General features: G+C 36.6%; 2 protein-coding genes across 5 annotated transcripts in view; both read right to left on the reverse strand.

The window, feature by feature from the left end:
- HYDIN (HYDIN axonemal central pair apparatus protein) overlaps window positions 1–19,182 on the reverse strand; it is a 432,533-nt gene extending 413,351 nt beyond the window's left edge. For 2 of the 4 annotated variants that reach the window (XM_079907197.1, XM_079907191.1), the window contains exon 1: window positions 19,093–19,182. The gene's annotated coding sequence lies outside the window, so the exon portion shown is untranslated. Of the gene's footprint in view, window positions 1–14,727; window positions 14,750–19,092 lie in introns of those variants that run through there. The other 2 variants (XM_079907192.1, XM_079907194.1) reach the window with 2 other exon arrangements.
- On the reverse strand, window positions 11,381–19,226 carry CMTR2 (cap methyltransferase 2). The gene is made up of 2 exons (XM_079907198.1): window positions 19,093–19,226; window positions 11,381–15,473 (listed from the first exon to the last, which is right to left on the reverse strand). Exon 2 carries the CDS (start codon window positions 15,452–15,454, stop codon window positions 13,154–13,156), a length of 2,301 nt encoding a protein of 766 aa, XP_079763324.1. The 5' UTR covers window positions 15,455–15,473; window positions 19,093–19,226; the 3' UTR covers window positions 11,381–13,153.
- Between the last annotated feature and the right edge of the window lie 3,203 nt (window positions 19,227–22,429).

Here is a 22,429-nt window from a genome sequence, read left to right on the forward strand (position 1 = left end):
AATGAGAGATATTTACACACTCAACAAAAGAGCACCTAAATATATAAAGCAAATATTAACAAACATAAAGGGAGAAATAGATAGCAATACAAGAATAATAGGGGACTCTAATACTCCGTTTTCATTAATGGATAGATCATTCAGACAGAAAATCAAAAGGAAACACTGACCTTTAATAACACGTTATACTGGAAGGACTTATCAAATGTATCTGAACATTCCATGCAAAAACAACAGAATACACATTCTTCTCGAGTGCACATGGAACATTCTCCAGGATAGATTATATGTTAGCCACAAAACAAGTATTAATAAATTTAAGAAGACAGAAATCATATCAAGCAACTTCTCCAACCACAATGGTATGCAACTAGAAATCAATTATAAGAAGAAAACTAGAAAATTCACAAATATGGAGAGATTAAACAACATGCTACTGAACAACCAGTGAGTTAAAAAAGAAATTAAACGAGGAATCAAAATATACCTTAAGGCAAATAAAAATGGAAATGCAACATACAAAAACATGGGATGCCACAAAAGCAGTTCTAAGAGGGAAGTTCATAGTAATAAATGCCTACCTCAAGAAATAAGAAAATCTCAAATAAATAATCTAACTTTATACCTCAAGCATCTAGAAAAAGAGGAAGAAATGAAGCCCAAAGTTAGTAGAAGGAAGGGAATAACAAAGATCAGAGTGTAAATAAATGAAATAGAGACTAAAAACACAATAGAAAAGATTAATGAAATCAAGAGCTGGTTTTTGAAAAGATAAAATTGATAAACCTTTAGCTAGACTCATCAAGATAAAAAAAGAGAGGACTCAAATAAATAAAATCAGAAATAAAAGAGGAGACGTTATAACTGATATCACAGAAATACAAAGGATTATAAGAGACTACTATAAACAATTGTACACCAACAAATTAAACAATGTAGAAAAAATAGGTAAATTCCTAAAAACACTACCAAGACTGAATCACAAAAATAGAAAATCTGAACAGACAGATTACTAGTGAGGAGATTGAATGAGTAATCAAAAACATTCTAATAAACAAAAGTCCAGGAGCAAACGGCTTCACTAGTGATTTTTACCAAACACTTAAAGAAGAAATAATACCAGTCCTCAAACTCTTCCAAAAAAATAGAATAGAAACACTTCCAAACTCATTTTATGAGGCCAACATTACCCTGATACCAAACCAGACAAGGATGCCACAAGAAAAGAAAATTATAGGCCAATATCCCTGATAATCATAGATGCAAAAACCTCAATAAACCAAATTCAGTAATACATTAAAAGTGATCATACACCATGATCAAGTAGGATTTATTCCAGGGATGCAAAGATCCCTGCAAATCAACATCTGCAAATCAATCAATGTGATACACCACACTCACAAAATGGATAAAAAATCTTATGATCATCTCAATAGATGATCACAAAACCACAGGGAGAGATCACCTCCCACCTATCAGAATGGCTGTTATCAAAAGGACAACAAAAAACAAGTGTTGGAAAGGATGTGGAGATAAGGGAATCCTTGTGCACTGTTGGTGAGATTGTAAATTGGTGCAGCCACTATGGAAAACACTACGGAGTTTCCTCAAAAAATTAAAAATAGAACTGCCATATGATCCAGCAATTTCCCTTCAGGGTATATACCCAAAGAAAACAGAAACACTATTTCAAAAAGATATATGTATTCACTCCAGTGTTCATTGCAGCATTATTTAGAATAGCCAAGATATGGAAGCAAGCTAAGTGTACATCAACAGATGAATGGATAAAGAATATGTGGTATATATATACAATGGAATATTACTAAGCCATAAAAAAAACCTTGCCATTTGAGACAACACGGATGGATCTAGAGGGTATTAAATAAGCTAAGTAAAGTAAGTAAGTCAGAGAAAAACAAATACCTCATGATCTCAGTTCTATGTGGAATCTAAAATAACAAAACAAACAAAACAAAATGAAAACAGACTCATAGATAAAGAGAACAAACAGGTGGCTGCCAGAAATAGAAGTGAGGGTGAAATAGGTATAGGGGATTAAAAAGTATAAACCTCGGGCTTCCCTGGTGGCGCAGTGATTGGGAGTCTGCCTGCCAATGCAGGGGACGCGGGTTCGTGCCCTGGTCCAGGAGGATCCTACGTGCCGCGGAGCGGCTGGGCCCGTGAGCCATGGCCACTGAGCCTGTGCGTCTGAAGCCTGTGCTCCGCGACGGGAGAGGCCACAGCAATGAGAGGCCCACATACCGCAAAAAAACAAAAAAAGTATAAACCTCCAGTTATATAATAAATAAGTCATAAGGATGTAATATACAGCATAAGGAATATGGTCAATAATATTGTGATAACTTTGCATATGGACAGTTACAAGACTAGACTTATTGTGGTGATCATTTCATAGTGTATGCAAATGTAAAGTCATTACGTAATACAACTGAAACTAACATATTATACATGAAATATATTTCAATTTAAAAAAAAAGAAAAAAGAAAATGCAGTATGCATTATGCGATATTATTCACCCATAAAAAAGGAAGGAAATCCTACCATTTGTGACAACATGGATGGACCTTGAGAGCATTGTGCTAATTGAAATAAGTCAGACAGAGAAAGACAGATACCGTATGATCTTACTTACATGTAGAATATAAAAAATTAAAATTTAAAAAGTGAGATCATGGATACAGAGAATAGGTTGGTGGTTGGCAGAGGTGGAGGTTAATACATATACAGTTGACCCTTGAACAAGTCAGGGATTAGGGGCACCAATGCTCGATGCAGTCAAATATTCAAGTATAACTTTATATTCAGCCTTCCTTATACACACTTCCACATCCATGGATTCAACCAACTACGGACAGTATAGTGTATGTATATAATACACATTTAGTGAAAGAAATCCACATGTAAGTGAACCTGCACAGTTCAAACCCCTGTTGGTCAAGAGTCAACTGTCTGTAGTTAAAAATACTCTACTGTATACTTGAAAGTTGCTAGGAGAGTAGATCTTCAAAGTTCTCATCGTAAGAAATAGAAAATTTGTAACTTATGTATGTTGATGAATGTTAACCAGTCTTATTGTGGTGATCATTTTGCAATATATACATATACTGAACCATTATGTTGTACACCTGAAACTAATACAATGTTATATGCCAATTTTAAAAAATAAAGCAGAAATTGATGAGTTAGAAACAGAAAAAACAAAAAGTAAACCAAAAAAGCTGGTTCTTTGAAAATTAATCAACAAAATAGAAATAGTTAACCTGATTTTGAAAAGAAAGTACAAACACACAAAAGAAACTAACTCAAAACAGGAAATTTTTTTAAATCATGAGACTACCCTGTACAATTTTATGGAAAAAAAAATTTTAATAAAATTTAGATGAAGTAAGTAACACTCTAAGTAAATATACTAAAACTGACACGAATAGAAACAAAAGCTCTAAACAAATGAATTTTGTAAAAAGAAATAAAGGAAATCATAAATGAGTTCCCCTGCCAAAAATACACCAGGCTCAGCTTGTTTCACAAAGCAGTCTACCAAAGCTTAAAGATCAGATGATGCAAATGCGATTTACACTCCTTCAGTGCACAGGGGAAAAAAAGAAAACATCCAAATTATTTTTATAAAGCAAATATAAAATTGATTCCAAAACCAGATAAATACTGCTCAATAAAACTACAGACCAATTTCACTTATAAATATTAATGCAAATATTGTAACTACTATTAGCAAACAGAATCCAATAATCCATCAAGATCAAGCAGTGCTTATTTCAGAAATGTTAAGAGGAGTTCAATATTGGGAAATCCACTAATACAACTAATCATATTAATAGAGCTAAAGAGAAAAATATGCTTATCTTCACAGATTTAAAAAAATGGAAAATTGAACACTCATTTATGTTTTTAAAAGCCTCAAAAATAGGAACACCTCATTAATATAAATAAAAATAATGAAATAAACTTTTAAAAACTCAGCAGCTGATATAATGGGGAAACACCAGAGCCCCAGTTCTCAAAGTGTGGTATGTGGACCCAACCAAGACATTATTTCCCCTTTTCACTATGTTACTAGTGAATGTTATGCAAAAGCAGTGGGCAAAATTGCTGGTGTCTTAGCACAAATCATGGTAGTGGCAACAAACTATACTAGTAGTCATTCTTCATCACACATATCATAGTGGCGGGAGGGGAAGCCATTTTTACCTATGAATATCTTTGATGAAGTAAACACGAGGAATTTTATTGTCTCAATCCTTGAGTATGTCTTTAATATTCTAGGTGAAGAAATGGGAACTACACATGAAGCACTTCTGCTGCATATCCAAGTAGGATGGCTGTCTCCAGGAAGCATTTGTGGACTGAGTTGTAAACCGAAATGGTGCATTTTTCATGGAACACCATTTTCATTTTAAAGAACAACCAGCAGACAAACTATAGTTATTCAGACTTGAGAATTTTTGACAGATATTTTCTCAAAAATTGATAAAGTGAGCTGTCACTTCAAGGAAAACAACTGACAATATTTGCTGCCATGATAAAATTCAAGCACTCAAGTGAAAATCAGAATTTTAGAAAAATTTTGTCCACCACTGTGAGCGTGACAGCTTCTCAGTACTTAGATTTCTCTGATGAGATTAGTGGGGATGTTTAAAAATGTGATTTATTTTTGATACCATATAATCAAATGTGTCAACATTTGCAAGATGTACAAAATTCAATGAACTGATATTTTCCAAATGACAAATTCATGGTGTTACAAAACCACATGTGGGTAAGTGACCCTCTCAAAGTGCAAGACAGACCAGTGGATGTTAGTGTAACAGAGTATAAAATGTTATTAATATAGTTTAAGATTCTTCATTGCAACCAACTTTTAAGAAACTATTACCTGTCACATTCTAGAGTAGCATCAAAGAATATCCATAATTACATAAAGAGGTTGTTAAATACTCCTCCATTTCTCAATCACATAGTCATGTGAGGCCAGATTTTAAGTACTTCAATCAAAACTGTGTCACAACAGACTGAACGTAAGAACAGATATGAGATTCTAGCCATCTTCTATTATAAAGACAAAAAAAAAGATTTGCAAAAATGTAAACAATGCCATGCTTCTCACTAAATTTTGTTTTTAAAGTTATTTTTCATAAAAATATTTATATTGACATATAATGGTTTTATCATTATTTTTGAATTAACAAACAAAATTTTTCTCAGTTTTAATTTCTGATATGGAAAATATCAACAGATAAACTCCCATAAACTAAAGTTCTTTGGATTCCTCAATAATTTCTAAGAGCATAAAGGGGTCTTGACACCAAAAATCTTGAGAACCACAGCACTGCAGACATTCCCACTAAGGTCAGGATGACATCAGGTCTAGGCAGAAAATATAAAAGATGAAACTGGCACATGCTGTGCCAGAAAGTATCAAAGACTGTTTGAATTATGTAAAAAATGACATAGTATCAACTTGAAGGAGTCTCTCTCCCACACACCCATGTCAAATAGGATAATTCAAGCATCAAGTGAGAACAATAATTGTAATTGATTAAGATACATCAAATAGGGCTTCCCTGGTGGCGCAGTGGTTGAGAGTCCGCCTGCCAATGCAGGAGACACGGGTTCGTGCCCCGGTCCGGGAGGATCCCACATGCCGCGGAGCAGCTGGGCCCGTGAGCCATGGCCACTGAGCCTGCGCGCCCAGAGCCTGTGCTCCGCAACGGGAGGGGCCACAACAGTGAGAGACCCGCATACCGCAAAAAAAAAAAAAAAAAAAAAAAAAAAAAACACATCAAATATATAACCACCCATGAGGTCCTAGAGATAGTTTAAAAAAACAACTGCAAAAAAAAATTTTGTCACCCCTGGAGGTTGCTAAGACACCAACTTACTTATCTGAAAACTGATAAAGTGTTTTTTAAAATTAAGCATTTATAAGACCAGAAACCATAAAACTCCTATAAGAAAATATAGGCAGAACACTCTTTGATATAAACTGTAGCAATATATATTTTTTGATCTGTCTCCTACTGCAAAGGAAACAGAAGCAAACAAATGGGACCTAATTAAACTTAAAAGCTTTTACACAGCAAAGGAAACCATCAACAAAATAAAAAACAACCTACTGAATGGGAGAAGGTATTTGCAAATGATATGACCAATAAGGGATTAATATCTGAAATATGTAACTCGATACCAAAAAAAACCCAACCAACCTAATTTTAAAATGGGCAGAAGATCTGAACAGGCATTTTTCCAAAGACACACAGATGGCCAACAGGCACATGGAAAGATGCCCAACATGGCTAATCATCAGAGAAACGCAAATCAAAACCACAACGAGATCTCAGGTACCTCACATCTGTCAGAATGGCTATCATCAAAACAACCACATGTAACAAATGTTGGCAAGGACGTGGAGAAAAGGGAACCATTGTACGTTGTTGGTGGGAATGTAAATTGGTGTAGCCACTATGAAAAACAGTATGGAGGGTTCTCAAAAACTAAATATAGAACTATCATGTGATCCATCAATTCCACTCCTAGGTATTTATCTAAAGAAAACAAAAACACTAATTTAAAAATATGCATGCACCCCAAAGTCCACAGCAGCATTATTTACAATAGCCAAGAATATGGAAGCAACCTAAGTGCCCATCAATATGAGTGGGTAAAGAAGATGTGGTATACATATACAATGGAATACTACTCGGCCATAAAAAAGATTGAAATTTTGCCATTTGCAGCAACATGGATGAACCTAGAGAATATTATGCTTAGTGAAATAAGTCAGGCAGAGAAAGACAAATACCGAATGTTATCATTTATATGTGGACTCTAAAATTAAACTAGTGAATATAATAAAAAAGAAACTGAGTGACAGATATAGAGAACAAACTAGTGGTTACCAGTGGGGAAAGGAAAGAGGGGAGGGGGAAATAGGGGTAGGGGATTAAGAGATACAGACTACTATGTATAAAATAAATAAGCTACAAGGATATACTGTACAGCACAGGGAATATAGCCAATATTTTATAATAACTATAAATGGAGTATAAACTATAAAAATTTTGAATCACTATGTTGTATACCTGAAACTAATACAATATTGCAAATCAACTATACCTCAATAAAAAAATTAATTTTTTAAAAATTAAGCATTTCTCCAGCTTTTTCTGAACAAACTGCTTCAGGAAGAAATAGTTGATGACCTCAAGAACATATTATAAAGTCCAATTAGTACAGAAGAAATGTAGTCAGAAAACCACTAATTTGCAACCCCTAATAGAGCTAAAAATCAATACTCAATAGAAGCCAATGCTATTAAGTGAAAGGTTGATAGAAAACTTAGTAGTGTAAAAATAAAATTGATATCTGAATCTCTGACTAACCCTAATGTCACTGAGAGGGGGCAACCAGCCATTTTGTGCTTTGTGGCATGATAGAAAAGGAAGTACACAACACCACTTATGAAGTATCCTTGCCAAAAGCAATCAATTCTCTAGATCTAACTACCATTTTATAGACAATGTGTGGCATATATACAAGTTAAAAGATAAAATAATCAGCCAAACACAGAATGTGGAAAACTACAGGACAGTTAAATTAGCATGTTAAAGAAAATGTTGGGAGAGGGACTCAATAGATGGAGAGACTTTGGAGACATATTAAGTAAATGCAATGTGTGAGCCTTATTTGGATCCTTATTTGAGTCAACTGTAAAAAGCCATTTTTGAGACAATCTGGAAAAATTAAACACAGACTAAGTATTGGATGATATTTTGTTAGGTGTGATCTGTTAGAGATATTTCATGAATTTGCTTCAAAATACTCCAAAAAAAAAGTGGAGGATAAAATTAGTTCAGAAAAATGTGGATAGTTATGGTAACTGGGTGAGGGTATGGGGGGCTGTTATCTAATTTTAATGTTGTATATGTTTGAAAGTTTTCTATAATAAAAACACAAAATCAAATAGTATTCTATAAACACCTATATTGACAATATTAGATACAAAATAAGTATATGTCATAGTGCCTTGCCCTTGAGTTTATAATTCTGGCAAGAAAAAGAGAGAATGGGGGAAAAAAAGAAAGAACAATGTAAGTAATGTTCAAATGGAATATAATCTTTAAAAATTCTCAACTATGTTGTACACCTGAAACTTATATAATATTGTGCATCAACTATACCTCAATAAAATATATATATATATATATAATACTGCAAATAAAATGTTCCAGAGAGCAGAAAAATCAATCAAAAATTTTCAAATTGAATGACCCAAGCAGTAAGTGAAATAAAAACAGGACGAGATTAACATTACTTGAGTTACAGGATAGTTGCAGGAATGATGTTTACTCTAACAACAAAAAAAAAAGAAATTCATTAGGATATCTGTGCTTGTTTTGAATTTTCTCAGCTAGTCTAGTATAAAAACTAAATTTTCAGTCCTGGAGTTCACTGGAAACAGAATAGAACTCCCAAAAGTCTAGACAGTAAAAGCCCATCTGTCTTGCCCAGTAAATTAATTTGGTGTTGATGCACACAATCTTAAATCCTAAACCCTTAAAGAGAAAAAAGATGTAGATATACATGTAAACAAAATAGGTTTATCCACAAAGATATGTAAACTTTTCAAAATAAAAGTATCTTTTTAGCATAGTGTACATAGAGAAAAAGAACAATCTCTACAAATGTGTTCCTTAACTATATCATAACAAATTTAAGCCACAAATCAACAATGTGGCTGCAATATTAAATATTATTAAATCCCTGGTAACAGGCTAAACTGATGCTCCTGCACTTGGTATAAATGAACATAGAATGATTACACCTAGTTAATCTATTAAGACACTCTGTAAAAACACAACGGTCAAGATCTTGAGTAAATTAGAAAAACACTATTATGGGTACAATTTGTAAATGAGTACGCAACCTATATATGAACATAAGCAGATTACACTTTTAAATAAAATTTTCAATTGAGTGAAATTAAATGCAAACCTATGCTCAGTGACAGATAATTTCTAAATATTTTCACTAGTAAAGAACAGTTGGCATCTTCCATATCTGTGGCTATAAAGCAGCTTCACCTCTTCCCAAAACATTCCAGTATAAACTTGTACTTATCCAAAGATAAATTACCTTCATTTTCTGTATTGACCAAAACTAAGAAAAAACAAATAACAGAATGGGGGGGAGGGCAGGGGAATCCCTTCTTATTCAAAAATTTTATATAAACTATTTTACATAAACTAAAGAATGCACTGATTGGAAGCACAAAATAAAAAATAACTTATTACAAATTTATTGAGGATTATTGTTTTAATTACATGCCCTAAAACATACCAACATATTATAAGTGACTATATGTAGCATCAAGTTTTTAGTTTTTTGCTACTTGGCCATTAGGCCAACCGGAAAAACATTTACCATCCAAATAGAAATTTATTAGGAAATATTGGGATTTTTGTTTTATAGTTAGTTCTACTAAGATCATCCAGAAATAAGTTTTAATCTAACTTAAAAAAAAAAAAAAAAGGTGGGGAGGCCTATTATCAAATAATTGAGTCTCTCTTTTCAATAGTAACTATGTTGTAAACAAATTTTCAGCCAGGCCTTGGCTATCTGTACCATCTAAGTATAATAATTTTTCATCATTTTAATAAAGGATAATATCTATATTAAGTCTAAGTATTGTTCAAATTGTATTAAACAGATTACAAAGGAAATTTAAGACGTAATTGTACCAGTATAATTAGTAAATGTTTTTATTTTTTTAGAACATAAAAATTAACAGAAAACCTCTCATGCTTTGGTTAAAATCTTTGTAAGGAGGTACTGGTTTTATAAAAAGTAATAATCATTTACTGCTTGAGACAATTTTAAAAACTGAAACAAAACTAAAAATCTCCTTTTTCGTACTTTCACCTTCAAAAGCAAAAATACACTAAACGAAATATGTTGCCCTTTTTAAAAAAATCAATGAAAAGTATTAAATATTTAAACATGGAAAATAAGATTTTGATTGGGTTTATAATCAATATTTTCATTTCTAAAAATGTGAGGTATTAACTGATTTCATATACCCATACCACATATAACAGTACCGTAACTAACATTAAAACTATTCAATTAATGATCTCATCTGGAAATAAAAGATAAGGTTTAAATATTTAAAAGACCCAGTATTCTCATCAAAGATAAGTAAAATAACAAAAGCATAATAAACATGCTTTTTCCAACTATCCTAATATCTTGCTTCTTTCATTACACTCCAAGATTTTTGGAGTAGAAAAAAATTTTTAATGCAAATCTTTTTAAACAAAATAATTAAAGATAGAGAAAGTCCACAAATTTGGATTTTAAATTTATTCAGAAAAGATACTTTTAACACATTTAAATATTTATGTGACATTAGGATAATATATAAAAGCCCTCACTAAAATACAAAACTGACTTTTCTCTTAGGGAGAACAAAAATCAATATTGAAGAAAGTAAATGTGTAAGACCTCTTTCTCTAAGTTTGTTAGGAAACACATTTGTGATGTTTAAATTTTCTGGCTGTTAAAAATTCCTTTCATAAAGCATCACAATTGGGACTTCCCCGGTGGTGCAGTGGTTAAGAATCCGCCTGCCAATGCAGGGGACATGGGTTTGATCCCTGGTCCGGGAAGATCACACATGCGGAGCAACCAAGGCCGCATGCCACAACTTCTGAGCTGGCGCTCTAGAGCCCGTGAGCCTCAACTACTGAGCCTGCATGCCATAACTACTGAAGCCCACGCACCTAGAGCCTGTGCTCCGCAACAAGAGAAGCCACCGCAATGAGAAGCCCGCACAACGCAACAAAGAGTAGCTCCCCCCCCTCCCGCCGCCACAACTAGAGAAAGCCCGCATGAAGGAACGAAGACCCAACGCAGCCATAAATAAATAAATAAATAAACAGCATCACAATTAAGTTCAAAATCTCAAAATCTACTAAAAAGAATTTTTTTAAGAACAGTAACTAACTTGATAAACTATACAAATCATCTCTCATCTTATGGTCCTCCTCTATTTTTTTATTCATTTTTCAGACAGCATTTTTCCTTCCCTTTTTCTTAAAGAGAAATTCTTATAAATCATTGGTACCCGTCAGCTACATCCGGTTCAATATGAACTTTACTCCAGTTGTATCTCACCTCTAGAGCAAATTTGAATCCAATAAACCAGATGAACAGCAACTGATCCCAAACACTGGATTAAAAACCAAAATACACTATAACATACACCAGGTATGTTACATATTCCAACACAGGTTAATGTTAAAAACAACTAAGCATTCAATACTTATTTGAGGGGCTTAAAAGAAAGTGTTAGTACCAGAACCTGGACCTACGCTTTCAACTTCATTCTAATCAAATAGTTAAAACAAGTAAAAACAAACTGAGTCATTGTACTGGACCAAATCAACCAAGGCATAAAGACTATTTAAGCGCAAAATGGTTTCCCCAGAGTGGTTTTTGATTCTCTCTTGGTAACCAATTTTTCTATCAGACTTCTACCATTATACAACTATAAAAGCTTCCATAAAGTCACAAGAAGAAAATCACATTTCTTTCAGAAATCTACCTCTAGTACTCCACACCCTCCCTGACAAGAAGTACATCTACCCTCTTCCTCCCTCCCTTAAGTATTCAATTTCTTTCCTGAAGCAGAGCTTCCATAAATATTAAGGACTAAATATTAAGGACTAAATTTTAATGAATACAAATCAGAGGAAATGAAGGAACATTAACTCCCATTCAAACCTTCCTTTAAAAAAAATGTGTTTCCAAGTTATATTTTTAACTTCCCCATGATTCTCTTTAAAAAACTGAACACAAAATCTCTCTGCTAATGACTTTATTCATAAATCTATAATGGAACTCAAAATAGCAAAGAACATGAAAAAATTCAGGTTAATATTTGTCAACCAAATACATCAAAGAATATGTTTACTTTTCATATAACTAACAAAAATGTCTAAAATGCACGTGACAATACACATATTCTTCACTGTGCAGAATTTCAAAGTAACAAAGATCTGCTTAATTCAGTTGGCCAGAATAGCCCATTTATACTGACAAATACATATAATTCAAAAGAAATCAAACGTAATTGATAAAGTAACGATCTCATGGTTAATCTTCTGGTAAAGTGCTACTTTCATACTGAAAAAAGAATTAATGAAAATTAAAAAAATTTTAATGTTATACCATCATTCTGAAAGTGTTAAAATTTCTCTTCAGTACTCACTACATTCATCACATTCACATGTCCACATTATGAGACCATAAACATTACTTTGCAATTTAAAAAAATCTTTCTGTTCACAGATTATTTCCCAGAAGTTAAAAATTACATACCATTGCTAAGTGAAACTTTTTACTCATATAGGAGTGTTTTAGACACAATAATTTTTCATTTTTTTAAACATGATCTTTGGTTCGAAGCTGTCTTGATATCCTTTCTAGTTGGATGGTTGTGGTTAAGTAAAATATTTATAAAACAGCACAGTAGCTTCATTTAAACCACAGAAGTAAACTGGATCGATGGCCTAAAGGCAATGAATGGCATGTATCAAGATGTCTGGCATGATGAATTCCACATATCCATAACTGACATGGTCAGTATTAAAGGAAATTACTGTTGCTGAGTAGTGGCTCACCTCCTTTCATCAAAGACCTCTATCAATTCAGTAACAGTATTAGCCACTGGAAGAAAATTAGTTGGAAAAAAAATCTAATCTGAATGAAGGCACACAGGTGCAAATCTTAAGCAGATAAATAAGACCAACTGCATAAACTGCATATGCAAGCATGGGTGTGTCCACCCCAAGCTCATATACACTTCTCATGTTTGAGGTTGAATATCATCACTGCATATGTTCTACCACATAGAAAACTCTATGTCTGTGAGTGTATATACCCTAGAGGTCAGAACTAGCTGATGGCTTTCCAGAAAAAATGAAACTTTAAATGATGCAAAAGTTGTCCTTTCCTCAAAATAAAAGGTTTTAAATCAATACAAAGGGATGCAATACCAGTGGAAACTGAAAGATGCCATGAAGTTAAATCTCAGAAAGGACAAGTTCAACTTCATAACTGAAGGCTGCTGATGATTTCTTCTCTCTCTCCTTGAATAATCAAATGCAAATGCCTTTTAGCAATGGTAGCATTCAAATCCCACAAAAAATCAAGTAGTGTGCCCTTAAGGAGCACCTCCATTGGCACAAACTGTAAAACCTGCTGGGGTGCATCAGAGTTAACCAAAGCGCTCAACAATTCATTCACATTCTGCAGATACTGGAAAACTGGGTTTGGAAGGTCTTGATAACCAACACAAAGCAGAACTGCACAAGTCTTCAGGGGCTCGGAAGAGGTGGGACAAGAAAACGTGATGAATCTAAAACAGCTGTGGAGTACAAAGATCAAACCAGCCATAAATCTTGTAAAACAAGAAAGTACAGGCAAAATCATAATATCTCCTGTATGAAGCTGCTGCAATGAATGTAGAAGGCAGTCCAAAAATAACTGCTGGTAAGCTGGGTCTCCATCATGAAGCAATGAACAGCTAAAAGTCATGAGTTCAGCTGATTCCAAGAGCTGAACTTCCAATGGTATATGTATTTTGACATGTTGGAGAGCTGGAAAACCCACAAGCAGGCACTTTACTTGGTTGCTGGGTTCTACATCCTGCTCATCCTGAAGGCATTTTGTAAGGCCAAACACCTCAGAAAATACCAATTCTTCAGAAAAAATGTGACAAGAACAACAATACCGCTGTTTTGGCCTAAACTTGGAATCCAAATTCAAGGCTCCTCCCAATGACTTTTCAATTGCTTCATTAAGAGCCTTTAAAATTTCACCATCACAGAAAGGAGAACAGTTTACCCTTGGCAGTTTCTTTCCCTGTAAAATCTGCCATAAGTGACACTCAAGATTGGAAGCTGTCCCTTCTAAAAGAGCACTTTGCCCAGGATGATATGCAGCATGTTCTTCAGCCCAACTATCAAAGTACCCTTTGGCCACCTTATCTTTCCATGAAAGGGTTTCCAGCATTTTCCTTTCATTGTAGGTTTTAAAATATCTGTTCCTCTGCCCAAACCATTTTGTATTTGTACTACAACCAATATTAGATTTTTTCACTAGCCAATTATTTCTGGAAAGAGGCTTCAATTGAAACTTTTGCATGAAATACTGAACAGCATAGTCCCTTAAACTATTCAGCTTTGCTTTTTCCCCTTCTCCCATGCACTCAAACAGACGAATGTTCTCGGAAATAGTCTCTAGCTGGTATTTATGAAAGAACACACAACATTCTTCATGTCTTTTAAGAAAAGATTCGGGAATCATGTGATGGGGAAAGAGAGCTTTCCTGGTCATTTCAGGCCCAAAATTCAGCACCATCTTAGATAAAAGAGGATAGATTGCCTCTCTTCCCTTATAGTAGAGACATACCACATAGACTTCTGAGTTTCCTGCCTTGCTGGTAGCAGGTTTGAAAACATGGACTTTGTCAAAAGAACAGTTTAGCAGGTACATCAGGTTTATGGAACAATGTTCAAACAAAGTAAACATCTTCAGAACAAAAGAGCCACCACTTCCAAGAGTCATCAGAGCAGTGACAGCTTCACAGTAATGCAAAGAAGAGACTAAAGCTTCTTGTTCACCTGGGTTTCCTTGGCAATCAAAACTTCCATCTGCAGTGATCAAGTGAATGGTATCCATGCTGCTTATGAAATTCTGAAGTCCAGTCAGATATTTCAAGGTCATGATATCGCCGGTGTTATCTGGACCAAAGTACCAGCAACGTAAGGTATTTGCAATAAGTCGGTCATCCATAATCATCATAAGATTGTCATTTGCTTCATGGTATGGATTCAAAGTATTAGCCACCCAACTCCAATCACAGGGGAATCGATGGGATTTTAAGTAGTGATTGAGACTAGCTATAAAAGCTCCAGGAGCTTCACAAAGGTGTAGAGAATTCAGTTTTCCCTTCTGAAAAGCTTCCTGTGGAATAAGTGGAAAGCTACACAAAATTTCATGAAACTTACACCATGCTTGAGTACAAAGTTCAGCGTTCACAGATTTTCTCACATGAGAAATTATTTTCCCAGCTTTATTAGTGAAAGCCGTGTGCTCATGCCACTCATCCAATTTCTTATCACTCAGTAGGTTTTTCACTTCATTTAGGGAGCTCTTCAAATCAAGAAACACATTGAATTCCGTGTGGTCACAGGTGAAAATCTCACTGGAATCTGGTAACTGCCACTCATCGTTAAGTGGCTTGCCATAAGAAAAGTTCTTGGCAAAGAGTTCAAAAATATCAGCAAGAACATCTGGGCTGAATGTCTCAGGACTTGAACCCAGTGGTAGCTTTCTGCACTTACTCATTTTCAAATTAAATTAAAATCTAGAAAAAGAAAACACACAATTAAATGAATCAAATTTATTAGTGAGTGAAAACTCATCCACAGCAAACTGGATCACAATCATGACAACCCACAAAAAATGGGAAGACTAATGTCAGCACAGTTCATTACATGATGAGGCAATCTGGAATGAAGAATAAAGGCTTTGCTATCCGATAGACCTGGGCTCAAATCCCAGCACTGCCATTTACAGCTTAGTAAGAGGCTGTGGGCAAATAACTCTACATCTCAGTTTCTTATTTAAAAAATTGAGGTATCATTTTTTTAGATGAGGATAAAACATGCTAGCATATAAAAAGCATATACCAAAAAATATTCATCAGTGACTGGCAGCTCTTATTACCAAAGTAACGCACCGAGCTCCTCTCCAAAGTTCTCCTCTACCCATCACTGAGACACTGCCCACAGGGCCCCAAACACTTACTTAGACTAAGATTCATCCCTGAACGTGACCTTTGATCAAACTCTAACAAGTGACTTTTAGCTTTTTTTAGCTCCCTCCAAATCTCACTTCCTTCCAGGAGAGGTTCCCGCACCTGAACCCAGCACTGGTCCTGTTACCAGACCTCTCTGACACCACCCACTTACTCACCTACAAAGATTGCCAAATATATCCTCTGTCCAGATCTCACTCTCTTGCTAAATCACACACTTTGGTGGTACCAAATCGCCTTTGCAGGCTACCAGCAAACACTCATCACCATATTGCTTGTCAACTGTGGTGTACCTGACAGGTTAGCCTCCTGATCAATGTTGAAACTGACCTATAGTTCACCCTGGCATGTCTCTAAACTAGATTCCTGCTTTATATGGCTGGTCAGACAGCTCCATGCTTGTATTATAAAATATTAATTTTTTGCACAAAAACTTAATACACTTTGATAGAATAATTTTAAACTGAAGAAATATCCTTAACGAATATACAAATTACAAATAGTAACCCTACATTCTGTGTTCTAACACTGCCTAAGAAACCAAAAACATCTGTCCAATGGAAGGGGATGGGGTACAAGAGAAAGAAGCAAAGCTTAATGGCATAGTGTTGGAAAAGTTCTAAATTCCAGCAGATACAGCAATGAGTATTACACGGTACTTGCTGGCACAATGTTAATCAATAGGTGCTTCAGTTCATGACTACTGCATTTACTTAGCATGTTCAATACATTCTACACCAGCCTGAAGATTAAAATGGGAGATAAAGGTGAGCGGGCAATACAATAAACAAAATAACAGCCAGAAGACTATTCTATTAGCATTTGTACTCTTCTCTTAACACTCTTTTTCATCCTTCTACTTTTTTTTTTTTTTTTTTTTTAAGCTGTACGTGGGCCTCTCACTGTTGCCTCTCCTGTTGCAGAGCACAGGCTCCGGACGCGCAGGCCCAACGGCCATGGCTCACGGGCCCAGCCGCTCCACGGCACGTGGGATCTCCCCGGACCGGGGCCCAAACCCGTGTCCCCTGCATCGGCAGGCAGACTCCCAACCACTGCGCCACCAGGGAAGCCCTACATTTTATTTAAATTATTTATAAGTACAGCAGAAACTAACACACCATTGTAAAGCAATTATACCCCAATAAAGATGTTAAAAAAATTATTTATAAGTCTGTCTACTCTACTAGCTTGTAAACTTCTTAAAGTAACAAGTATCTTCTTAGCCATTTCTGTTTGCCACCATATATTTACACATTGCACAAAAATTGCGGATAATCACAGTTACCCATTAATATATTTTTCTTACCTTAGATTTTTTTTAACTGTTAGAAGCTATATTAGACAAACTTCTGAAAGATGGCAAAAAGAACGCATTCACTAAAATCCTAAATAAAAGTAAATAAGAGTTTACTACAACAAGTTATTCTGTCCTAATTCACACTTTGCTAACTGGAAACTACAACTTTTAGATTTCAACTATATTCTATTTTGGAAAAAGTCTGATTTTAGTCATGAACTTCACATATTAATTAATGGTTGTAGGTAAGCTCTGAAATCTTACTTAAGCTAATAGGTAATTATTCTCACAGGAAAACAACTAAAGTGATTCAAACACTCCATTGTTCTTCCCAACTATACCTGTGGAACACAGACCAAAATTATATATTTATATATAAATTGTATATTATATTGAATAATGTTCAGGTCAATAATCCACAAATTATCCAAACATTGTTTCCTACTATCAAATTCCCAGAATCCAACTGCTTCTCACCCACCTCCAGCTATCAGCCTCCTGATTGTAGACACTGTCAACTCTCTCCTGGATTACTCCCATAGCCTTCTCACTGGTCTCTTTGCTTCTACCCTTGCCTCTTACATTCTATTCTGAAACATACCCACCACAGTAACTTTGTAAGACCTAAATTAGATTGTATCCCTGCTCTGCTCAAAACTGGGCTGCAGTGGCTCCCCATCTCAAAGTAAGGGCCAAAGTCTTCACAGTAACTTACAAGGCCCTTGAAGATGTCTGTCCTCCACCCCCACTCCATCTCTAACCTCATTTTCTAATACTACCCCTCTTACTAATTGTGTTCCAGCCACACAGGCTCTCTTGCTGTTCAGGTAAGACCTCAGACACACTGCAAGGGGAAAGTCTGTCTATGCACGAGTTAGTCCCTCCGCCTGGAATGCTCTTCCCTCAGATATCTGCATAGTTACTTCCCCTACCTCCTTCAAGAATTTACTCAAGTGTCACTTCCTCTGTGAAGCTTACCCTGACATCCTAATTTAAAATTGCATCTTGCATTACCAATGGTAAAGTAAAGGTAAGAACCTTGCTGTATTTTTTTTTCCTTTTTCCATGGCACTCTTTTCCTTCTAACACATAATTTACTTATTTATGTTTACTGTTAACTGTCTTCCCAAAACTACAACCTAAGCTCCACATGGCAGGGATCTTTGTTTTCTTTACTCACTTATCATTCCAAGAAGTTAGAACAGTAAGCACTCAGTACACAGTAAGCACTCAATAAGTATTTATCGAATAATTGAAGGGATATCAGATTAGCACAAAAGGCACTCCTCCGACTAGGTTCTGAATGTCTTAACAATGCACTTCAACGTCACTCTAGCACCGCAATGCTTAACAACAAAAATGCTTGTGGTTTACAGGATATAAGGTAAAAGTTTCCAGTATGTGTTCCTCTGTCCCTCTCATTAAGCACTCCAAAGAGCTTTGTGGCACTGTAATTCTGCTACGAGGGTATTACCATTCTTGTTTTGCAGAGTCGAGTAGGGAGTCATGTAGACCCCCTGCTCAAAGCCACGAAGAGAATACCCGCAAAATTCGCCGGCCTAACACAAAACCCGCAATATCTCATATACAATTGTTACTCCTCCAACCAACACTTAAACGAAAGAGTTTTGGAAGTGTTTCCGCCAACTCCTCCTCCTCCTAGCAACGGTGAAAATAATGCCTAGTGTGTATCCAGAGCTTTACTTTGGGCGAGGAGCACCCAAGACCTAGTTTCCTCTGGTGGAAGTGAGTCCCAAGCTCCATTCGAAAGGCCCGGTCCCTGACCCGGAGGAACTTCAGTTCCAGCCCCTGCCTAACCCACTGGAAAGTCGAAGGAGGACCCGGGCTCGGAACCAGGGCCTGGATTACCTTCGCTCACGCCCACCTCAGCCCCCAGACTCTACAGAGGCTGCGCTTCACTCCCTCTCCTCACTCGAGGAGGGCATTCTCCACTTCCGCTCGTGGGGATGATTTCCGGGAGCGTCGCTCCTTCAGGCCTTCTGTGTCCCCGACACAGTGAAGGGAGGTGGCGCGCCGGGAGGCCGGGAAGGAGGCAGGGACCTGCCCTCCTTACTCTAGTGCTGCAGGACACACGGAGCAGAAGCACTCCTCCAGGCTGCGCCGCCGCCGAAAGTCGGCAGACGACGGCCCGAGAACTCTGACACACGCTCGCGCATGCGCCTCAAGGCCCGGCTGGCGTCACACGTCAACGTTACGCACGCCAGCGACTCTCGCAGCGCCGAGACCTCGGCTCTCTAGGTTTCGTTTCTCCTCAGTTGCAGAAGCTGGGAAACTCCAGCCTCCCGCCCCAAGGCTGCTATGGCAACTGCGCGCACAGAGGGAGCGTCCTTTGGCCCTGCCCCCTCGAGAGTGGATGCGTGGGATGGGGCGGGGCCAATCTGTCCGGGACACGCTGGCCTCGCCCACCTGGGCCCTGGGCAGAGGTTTTCTTTTGCCGTTGGGTAGAATTGAACTCCTAGTACTGCTTGACTTCAAACTGGTGCTCAAAAGAACATGAGAAAAACCAAGCTAGGGAAACTACGAAATAACACTCTGTTATCATAACACATATATTTATAAACCAATAAGAAAAGATAACCTCAGAAGAAAAATGGGAGATTTGAACAGGCCATCCAAAAACAGTAATATAGCCAATAAGGATATAGTACAAAGCTGTTTAACTTTTTAAAAAATAATTAGAAATGTTTTCTTTTCACTCAACTTAGCAAAGATTTTAAAAGATCGATAATAGCTACTTTTGGTGAGAATGTGGAGAAACAGGTTTACATACTGTGAGGAAGAGTGAAAATTGGTACTACCTTACAAAATGGCCTTGCACCTTAGCCCAGCTATTCCCACTCCCAGCAATTTATCTTTAGAAAACAAAGAACTGGCACTCACTTTGGACAAAATGTTTATTACAGCACCTTAATTACATCAATAACAACACCTGGTTACTCTAAATGTCTGCTATAAGGAAATTAAATTCTTTATGGTACATCCATATAATGAAATACTATGCAGCCATTAATAGGCCATATATGCCAACAGTATTGTGTGAAAATAGAATATAGAACTGTGTGTAGAGTTTGATCCATTTATGTAATATATATATACACACATATATATGTATATATACACACATATATGTATGTGTATATATATGTCGATGTATATATGTGTGTGTGTGTGTATATATATATATATATACATTTTTTACAAGTCTTCCAGGACATGCATCAGTGGAGAAGAAAGTCTTTTCAAAAAAATGGTGCTAGGACATTTGGATATCTATATGGAAAAAACTTTATTTGGACTCTTACCTCACATAATAAAAATAGATTTCATTTGGATTGCCAATCTACATTTTAAGGATCAAACAATAACTCTTTTAGCAGAAAATATAAGAGGACATCTTCGTAACCTTTAAATAGGCAAAAAGTTTATAACAGGATGGAAAAAGCACTAATCATAAAGAAAAAATATATATAAATTGAACTACATTAAAATTAATAATGTTGGGCTTCCCTGGTGGCGCAGTGATTGAGAGTCCGCCTGCCGATAGGGGACACACGGGTTCGTGCCCCGGTCCGGGAGGATCCCTTGTGCCGCGGAGCGGCTGGGCCCGTGAGCCATGGCCGCTGAGCCTGCGCGTCCGGAGCCTGTGCTCCGCAACGGGAGAGGCCGCAACAGTGAGAGGCCCGCGCACCGCAAAAGAAAAAAAAAATTAAGAATGTTTATTCATCATAAGACAGCACTGAGAGTGAAGAGGCAACCTATAGAGTGAGAGAAGATATTTACCATACGAATATGTGACAAAGGACTTGTATCCAGAGTATGTAACTCCTACAAATAAGTGAGAAAAGATGTCCCAGTGGAAAAATGGGCAAAGACCAGAAAAAAACTTCAAAAAGATGGTATCCAAAAGGCCAATAAACATATGAAAGATGCTTGACCTCATGTTTTGGGGCAAATGTAAACAAAACCCAAAATGAAATACAATTACACATCTACTAGCTAAAATGAAACACTGAAAATATAATTGTTGGAGAGTTTGAGGGGTGACCAATGGAAAGCTGTTTGTAAGAAAAAGATCTTCCAAGATCTTCCAAACTCACGGGTTGTTTGCCTTTTTCAATTTTTTCGAGGTATAATATATACAGTCAAATGTTCAGATCTTAAGTGTACTACTCAACCATTTTTGCCAAAGGCCTATTAAATATTACAGAAATTTCCCTCGAGCCCCATCCCAATCTCCCACTCCCAAGAAGCAACCATTAATCTGCTTTCTAACACTATAGTTTCGTTTTGTCTGTTCTAGAATGTCATATAAATTCTATCATTACAGTTTATAATTTTTAGTTTCCAGTCCCTTTCCATTCACTGTAATTTTTTTTTATATTGTAGGGGAGAAAAAGAATCTTCTTCTACCCTTCTAGGTTCTTGGCTGGGGCTCTGTAACAAAAGATATACTTGACGAAAGAAAGGCATATAAATTTATTAATGCTTTTTGTGACATGGAAGCCTTCACAAGGAAATGAAGATCTGAAGAAACTGTTTTTACACTAGGATTTTTTTTTTTATTTTTTTTTATTTTGGCTGCATTGGGTCTTCGTTGCTGTGCTTGGGCTTTCTCTAGTTGCGGTGAGCGGCGGCTACTCTCCGTTGCGGTGCACAGGCTTCTCATTGCAGTGGCTTCTCTTGTTGCAGAGCACGGGCTCTAGGCGTACAGGCTTCAGTAGTTGTGGCATGCAGGCTCAGTAGTTGTGCCTCGTGGGCTCTATAGAGTACAGGCTCAGTAGTTGTCACACACGGGCTTTGTTGCTCCATGGCATGTGGGATCTTCCCGGACCAGGGCTCAAACCCATGTCCCCTGCCTTGGCAAGCAGATTCTTAACCACTGCACAACCAGGGAAGTCCTATACTAGGTTTTTATACTAGGACCTGAGTGTTTTTACATAGGTTTGATGAGAAGTGGAAAGTCATGGGAAAATGTGACAAATGAGTATGAGCTAAGAGGGGCAAACTGGGGGAAATTTAGCAAGGTACGTTCATTTAAATTCCTGTTGGAGTCCTCCCATCTTTGGAGATAAGGATGTTTCTTTCCTCCAGGCACAGGGAGGGCATCTCTCACACAAGGTTCTTATGACCTGCTTCAGAGCAAGGTCAGAGAGTCTTTCCTGCACCTACCATTTCTTAAATTCCT

The sequence above is a fragment of the Stenella coeruleoalba genome (genome assembly GCF_951394435.1).
Source record: "Stenella coeruleoalba genome assembly, chromosome: 20".
In the NCBI taxonomy this organism is placed as follows: domain Eukaryota; kingdom Metazoa; phylum Chordata; class Mammalia; order Artiodactyla; family Delphinidae; genus Stenella; species Stenella coeruleoalba.

Bases quoted from the DNA above. Each gene is read 5' to 3' on its own strand.
- CMTR2 (XM_079907198.1), bottom strand. From the start codon at position 15,454: ATGAGTAAGTGCAGAAAGCTACCACTGGGTTCAAGTCCTGAGACATTC.